Genomic DNA, 7,760 nt, shown 5'->3' with positions numbered 1-7,760 from the left:
GTTTGTGTTTTCCGTTTTATCTAATCTAGAGTACCGTACATCCCAGTCTCATGTCAAGTACAGGTTGCAACTGTGCTGAAGGTAAGCATTCTTCTGTTCAGGGAGGAATATGGAAAATTCAAACTGATGTGGGACAGTGTCACTTTGCTGTTCTCATACTAATCGCTCAACTCTAAAATCTGCATATATGAACGACTGTAATTTCTGGAGTACAAACTGCTACTTTCCCCTGCGCTTTGCATCCTGCACCTTGTCCAATGCAGATTCATGACTCTTGACACCTTGTCCAATGCAGGATCTTGGCTCTTGACAAGGTAATTATGCTGGAACTTTTGTTTGGTGCTGTTCCAGTGAGATTTACAAGATGACTGCCTGAAAAAGACATCAAAATTCCCGCAGTCCTTGATGATATGGGGCTGCATGTCAGGCAAAGACTGGGGAGATGGCTGTGTTTAAATCTTCAATAAATGCACAAGTTTACATTGACATTTTAGACAGCTTTCTTATCCCTTCAATTGAAAATATGTCATTTTCCAAGATGACAACAACGCATCATGCCACAGAGCTAAACTTGTTAAAGCATTCCTTGGAGAAAGACTCATCCAGTCAATGTCATGGCCTGCAAATAGCCCAGATCTCAACCCTTTTGATGATAAATAGTCCACAGCAAGGCTCTGACTTGGAAGGATGCTCTGGCATCTGCAATCAAAGAGAGTTGGCACCAAACTGATGAAGAATACTCATCAAGTCCATGCCTCAGAGACTGTCATAAAAGCCAGAGGTGGTGCTACTAAATACCATACTAAAGATGTGTTTTGATTGTTTTTTCTTTGTTTCTCATGATTCCATATTTTTTTTCCTCGGAGTGATTCCATATATATTTCCCTGCACTTGTTCTGTAAAAGTAACATTTAGGCTATTGACCACCACAATGTTTTTTTATTCATTTCTTTTAGTGTTTCTGAATGCTAAAGAGTTTTGAACTAATTCATTATTTTTTCAAGCTTTTCATCTGAGTTTGTTCTACATGATAAAATGTCTGAGTGACTGCTCGTCCGAGACTGGTGATTCTATACTTTTTGCTAGGAGTTTTATTGTATGAACTACCGCCACATCATTCATGCTATCAGCATGTTGAAAATAATCACTTGACACAAAAATGAAGACCATATTTTTAGAGTACAATATTGTACCTATTGTGAGTTTTAGAAAATTTTTGAGTGGTCGCAAATTCTGATTAAGCAGTAGATGATGGATGGATGGTAGTATCAGGTTAAAGTCTTGCCCTCGACTAGAATTTAGCGAGACCATCAACTGTAAAAGAGACAAGACGAAGACTTTTGGGAGTCGATCTGTAACATTACTAAAACCATAAAATATTGAATTTAAAACCATAAAAAGGCGGCACAGTAAAAGAGCCTTGCTTTTAGAATTTTCTTTTTTTTTTTAAATACATGAGAGCCACAGTGTTGTAAATCTTTCCAAGCACAACATGCAAAATCTTTTTCAACTCAATTTTTGCAACAACAATAAAATATTCATTCATCATTTGAAACACTTGTCCTCATCCTCATGAGGGTTGTGGGGAAGCTGGAGCCTATCCCAGCTAACTTCGGGCAGGTAGTGGAGTAAACTCTGAACTGTTGCCAGCTAATCATAGGACACATACTGTATAGACAAACAACCATCCATGCACATACTCACACCTACGGACAATTTGAAGTGTTCAATCAGCCGACCATGCATGCTTTGAAGATGTGGGAGGAAACTGGAGTACCTGGAGAAAACCCACGCAGATATGGGAAGAAAGTGAAAGCTTACACAGGAAGGCAGGCCCTATGGTAAAACAAAAAAAATCCTTGTATATATCACCCTCGTATGGTTCAGAATTGACCCGTTTTCAAATTTTCGTATGCAAAAATCAATGGGTCAATCTTGACCCGAAAACAATATACTGCCAAGGTTTACTATCTTCAGTCCAAGTTCACTTACGGATCAAATTTAATTCACTAGCAAAAATATGGGCTGATTTCCAACACAATACAACAGATAAACATTTAAAGATCTTTAGATGATTTGGGGTAAGGTATAGAAAAAGTGGAATGCATGTCTTTTGAATGAAGTCAAACTCAAGGAGGATTTTATACAATATTAGATTTACTGGTGTAACTCTGGTTACTGTTAGTGCACTTGTGCTAATGTTTACATTTTTAAGACTGCAGTCATATAAAGGGGGAGTGAAACCTTAGTAACAAGAATTGAAGTTGTCATTTTATTACATGCTTATCAGTATTATCTGTATAAAGAATAGCAGATCAGGTCTGGTCGTGACAGAAAATCCTGAATCTGGCCCGCTAGTTAATTAGTCCGAGACGCGGTCAGGACCTTTACAATGTGTTCCCGATACAAAAACTATCTTGAGTGTTACAACACTGTGATAGTCAAAACGATCCTAAAGATGAAACATTTTACCACTTGTTTGACCCGCTTGGAATCATGCTGTTGGTGATTGAACTACACAACAACAGCGTTTTGCATAGAGAGAGATGGAACTTTATTTTTTTAGGACAGTGCTGACAACATTCGTATGCAAAATGGTGCGGTGTCCACATAGACAAGGTCGTTTGTGCCCAAAACTTTGGTTGGTTCCTCTTATATTGAAAGAGGGAAGGCAGTGTTGTGTGAGGAAACGATAGCGACGCTTGTAACAACTGTGACAGTGTTATATTCAGTCATTTAAGGGAAAAACATGTGAGTTGGAAAACATCAGCGTGCAGTGAAAAATACTGCGACAATCAAAAAGTAGAAAGATGGAAAGTGAATCACTTTGATCAATGCACAAATGCACATTACTCCTGTTAAAACAAATAGAAACAAAACAAAATTCACAGCTAAAATTTTGACTTATTAAAGACAATCCAAATGTGTGGTGGTCTACTGCAAGGACCAAATACTGATAGCAACAAATACTGTAGAGGGGCTAGACATTTTAACAAAGTAATTCCTCAGTCATCCCAAATGGGTTGAAAAATATCAGTCTCTTGACATTTCGAACCTTTGGAGCTGTCATGCCTGTCATAAATTAAGCAAAGATTTAATGAAAACACATAATTCACTAGAGACAAATATTTTACATACTTAAAATCCTTACATTCAAATAACAACACTTGGCCGTGTGATGACCCATATCAGGACTAGAGGATTGATCTCTAAGACAGGTTCTATATCCTTCAAGCTCACTTTGTTGAGGTGGTCACGCTTTGGACTCCTCCGCTCCGATAGGTCCAATCACACTCCCTGATTGTGGTCCGCAAGGCGCTGTGGTTCTTCCTGGTCTGTCTCTAAGTCGCTGTTTCACCCGAAAGCAAACATTGAACCCTTCCTGATTCCAAAGTCTAACGGTCCACCGATGTGAACTGCTTTGGAAAATGCCCTCAAGTACCACCTCACACAAAGGGAGGAATTTCTTTAGCCTTCTAGATTCCATTAGAAAGGGCGTCTCACTCCAATCCAAATGTGCTGGTTTCCTCCACGGCGGTCTGCATCTTCTCATACAGGATGGAGAACGATGGGTAGGGAGGCAGGTCCAGACGATTGAAACAGGTGTGAGCTCTGCAGGGAGTAGACACTTGTGAGACTACTGCATCAGAACTGAACCATATTATCGATTTGTGAAAAAACCTGTGAGCCATCGCATGGGAAGCATTAAAAAGGAGATTTATGACTTAACTCTCACCTCAGTATCAGAAACTTTCAAACCAAGATTTGCCTCATGGAAATGTGTTTGAGCTTGTTGGTGTAAGCAGACCCATGATGAGCAATGAGAAAACAGCAACAACAACAAAAAAAAAACCCAAAGTTGAGCAGTTTGCCGTTTGAGCAGTTTTGACATCATCTGCTCAGTTGCGCCTCCTGAAATTCTTCATAGGGGTGGCCAGATGGGGCCACTTAAAATCTTGGGGTGACACACAGCTGGGGGTGGGGCGGGGGATAACTGTTAAGGTGAGGAGCAGCGGCTTGCCTGGCTGTACATTTGGGATGAAATGCATAACTGATGCTCCTATAATCTAAAGATATATTGGCAAGCGGGGTGTCCAGTGGGGTGGCCAGCAAATTTATAGGGGGTGCCATGGCCACCCCCTGGTGGCACCACTGCATCTACTTTAATACCCCAGGGGCCTGTGTGGCGGTGCCAACTTTCCATGAATGATCAAAATCGATTCCAAATATCTTTGTAGTTTTGGAACGAGTCTCCTAAAAAGGCATATAATTCGTACTAATAATTAATGTATATTGTTGATAATGATAAGAGCCAAATAACAAATTTTTGAATCAATGACCCAAGTGCCTGCTTTGGTGGAATGGTGCATAACTAGACACACAATCATATGCTTATACGTACCTAGGCAGAGATGTTGCTTTGCCCCACTTCTCCACGCAGAATCGCCGAGGTCCGTTGCTTCCACGCAGAGATGCAAAACCCTCGTAGGGAATACTGGATGTCCCGGTCACAAACTATAAATCAGAGAAAAATAAAAACAAAACAACAGTTGTCACAAACTTTAAATCAGAGAAAAATAAAAACAAAACAACAGTTGTCACCTCCCATTTTGACCATGTTTAATCTTACCTGCAGAAGTCGAAGTCTTTGCTCATTGTTGAATCTCTCAACTGCTGCCCAGAACCAACGGATCACAATGTGGTTGTCATGGTAACCTAAATGCCATCCAAGAATTGGAGTCAACAGCAAAGAGATTAGCCTCTTTATTTATATGCATTCTTAGCATTTACCAACTCTGCCTGGTCTGTATCACTGGAATTTTAGGGCAAAGGAACTATGTTGATGTGAGTTGAGGAGTCATTTTTTGGTAATCGCCAGTAGTTTTTCACTATGCTGTGGCATCTATTGTCGGATCTAACCTTTTCAATTACTCAGTGGTTTTCACCATTTCCTAACTGTTTTGGTTATTCTCACATCCGATTTCTTATATGCCTCTCTTGTTGCTTTTGGTTAACATGAACTTTGTATTGTCATTGTTGTGTGCGATATCCACATTTCCAAAACTACTGCTTCTCAGGATCACCGGTTAGAAAATCTAATACTGCTTGAGTTTCTGAGCAACTTTCAAATTGGAATTATATCTTTCATTGCTTTCATATATCTGTTGTAGATATATTCATTCCCACATAATGGTTTATCTTACTTGATCTATTAATTTCCATATTGTTTGTGTTATTTATTAGGCATCTGAAAGAATTGAGAGCTTTTCACCCAATGTTATTGTAAGCAGATAACAGCATACAGCAGTTGCCTGGTAACTTTCCACTTTCTTGTGAGTCACTTATAGGGTTAACTACTACTAGCTACTGCATTTTGAAATAACAAAAAGGGCATGCGCCGGAAGGTCGGGACTGAATCTTTCCGAAGGAATCTCTAGGGCACTCTAGTCCAGGCTGGCCTGCTTTTAATTGTTCATTAATGTATTTAGCTTAGGGGGTGATTATTGCTTTCTTTTTGTTCCTGAATTGTGTGTCGTCATCTCCTGTTAGTTAAGAGAACTAAAAGAACCTGTTAAAAAGAGAAAGTCGACTTTTTTCTTATTCATTATGCACACCTACATTAACACAACACTACCCTGTTTTCATGTTTAATTGCTAAATCGTGGCAGTACAGTCCTTGATTAAAATCTGAAAGCATTTAACAATTATGTGTATCTGCCTATACTCTTACAAAACTACGAGCTGACCAATTACTGTAATCTGTATGCAGATTACCTACATATGTTGCGAACATGCTTTATTCTGTATTAATATTTTAACCTTTATATTTTTGCAATTTAGTGTCTAAAAAACAAAACAAAAACAACAATCTTCAATAAATCTTGAGGTGACATAATACTTACAATACACTTCTCCAACAGATCATGTGTCTGAGAGAGTTAATAGATTTCTTAATGTTATTTTGTATTTGTTTAATAATTTTTAAAATTTAATTTGTTATTTGGGAAAATTACAACATTGACCAGATTTGGGCATAGGCCTACTGGGTTCAACACCAACAGAAACAAGATGTATAAAATTAGCTATGGCAAGCCATATTTTCACACTACATATGGTGCAGTTTCAAAGTCTTCCCTGGTGTTGCCCACCTCCTCTATACTCAGTGTTGTTCCTCCAATCGGACAAGTCAATCTCTGCCGTGCCCGCCATCACCAGCTCTAACTCCCTGGCATCAAACACCGACACAGACCGAGCATCCACCACCTGCCCGACAGTAAAAAACACAAGTTGTACTTGAACACATGACAGTCATCTAATTGACGTCATCTTACCTCGTAAAAGCCTCTGACTAAGCTTTCCGTCTGCTGCACAACACCACGCTCGATCCTCCACTTTACCATCCGTTCTATGTACTCCTTCTTGTTCTTCTCCGTCACAGGGATGTTAGCTCCACCAACCTTCAGCTCCCGCTCTGTTATCTGTAAGGACAAGGACAAAACACTTGATGGGACCCTTTCATTTGTCCAGTGGATGCTCTTTTCAATTGTTTTTTAGACATAAAATCCAGGATGGACTACAGCTTTCTTCATCTTAATCAGGATGAAAAAACGAAGTTTCAGTCAATAGTCCTACGGCCCAAAGATAGAAACATTTAATCAATTTACAAGCGCGGACTTAAAATACTCTCTCCAGATGAAAAACGTGTGTGAAATTTTAGACTCATCATAAGATAAATTTAAAATACACAGTGACTTTTATGAGTTTTGTGATACGAGTTGTCATTTGCTCAATTTTTGCTTTCATTGAACCACACACGCACTTGCAATATGAGCACCCTTTAGTGGGAACAAACTCATTTCACATTAAGAAGCAGTTTATCGGATATTCTTTTTGTTTTTGTTTTCAAGCCTTTCCAATTCAGCTGCTTAGACAGAGCAAATGGGAATCCGAATGTCTTTATAGGCTGAATTATTTTATCCTATTATTACAACTTAATTTAATTTCCTTTGTTTTATCATTCATTTAATTTTCTGTTATAAATAAATTCAACGACAGCTTCCTTGTTACGTTTGAACACATTTTTTTAAGGAAAAATTTGGATTTTGACCTGTCCAAAGACTTCTTCATTGACGGTAAATGTGAGGTCCAACATGTCCTCAATGTCGTTGTCCTTCATCCACTGAAGCGACTGATGAAACTCCTCATCTAGATACTCCAGGTCGCTCAAATCACACGGACTAAACACAGTGAAAGAACAGACATTGGTGTGGGATTGTTTAGCTGTATGCTTGCTTGATTTCTTCACACATACATGCGCAGTAATCCTTTATAAAAGGGTCTAGTGAAAAAGGCATCCAGAAGGTACTGATGGATCAGAGCCAAACCCAGGATGCGACCGCTGAAGCGAAACCTGAAAGTGAGCATATAGACCAGGGAATTCATTAAACTGTTTTGACTAACATTCATAGAAGGAATATTAGGTTTTGATCAAACCAATGATAGAGCTTTTATTTCTACAAACTACAGTAGTTACTATTATTGTAGGCACTTGTGTCACTATGCGGTTTAAAAATGAGTACTGCACTTAAATATTGAAGGGGGAAATATTTTGCACAACATTAAATGACATCTTAAACTAAATAATAGTTTACAAAGTGTGTTTTTTTTAAACATTTGAAGCAAATGCAATGTACTCTTAAGTAAAATACAACAGAATTGTACTTGTGCAGTGATTATTACATGAACCACGACAGAGAACC

At 38.7% G+C, this 7,760-nt stretch overlaps 1 protein-coding gene across 2 annotated transcripts in view; it reads right to left on the bottom strand.

Moving 5' to 3' along the window:
- Nucleotides 1-2,222: 2,222 nt before the first annotated feature.
- The window catches only part of hecw2b (HECT, C2 and WW domain containing E3 ubiquitin protein ligase 2b), a 45,867-nt gene continuing 40,329 nt past the window's right edge, over nt 2,223-7,760 (bottom strand). Inside the window, exons 26-33 of one of the 2 annotated variants that reach the window (XR_009062481.1) lie at nt 7,313-7,411; nt 7,109-7,238; nt 6,333-6,479; nt 6,150-6,264; nt 4,631-4,716; nt 4,403-4,515; nt 3,152-3,612; nt 2,223-3,072 (exon numbers count right to left, since the gene is read on the bottom strand). Coding sequence is in view for 1 of the 2 variants with exons in the window: in XM_057829342.1 (XP_057685325.1) it covers nt 3,501-3,612; nt 4,403-4,515; nt 4,631-4,716; nt 6,150-6,264; nt 6,333-6,479; nt 7,109-7,238; nt 7,313-7,411 (802 nt within the window). In the remaining variant the exon portion in view is untranslated. Of the gene's footprint in view, nt 3,613-4,402; nt 4,516-4,630; nt 4,717-6,149; nt 6,265-6,332; nt 6,480-7,108; nt 7,239-7,312; nt 7,412-7,760 lie in introns of both variants that reach the window. The other variant, XM_057829342.1, reaches the window with a different exon arrangement.

The sequence above is a fragment of the Corythoichthys intestinalis genome, chromosome 2 (genome assembly GCF_030265065.1).
Source record: "Corythoichthys intestinalis isolate RoL2023-P3 chromosome 2, ASM3026506v1, whole genome shotgun sequence".
NCBI classification, from domain to species: domain Eukaryota; kingdom Metazoa; phylum Chordata; class Actinopteri; order Syngnathiformes; family Syngnathidae; genus Corythoichthys; species Corythoichthys intestinalis.
The sequence above is the reverse complement of the archived record's forward strand: the minus strand, read 5'-3'. Positions and strand labels throughout refer to the sequence as shown.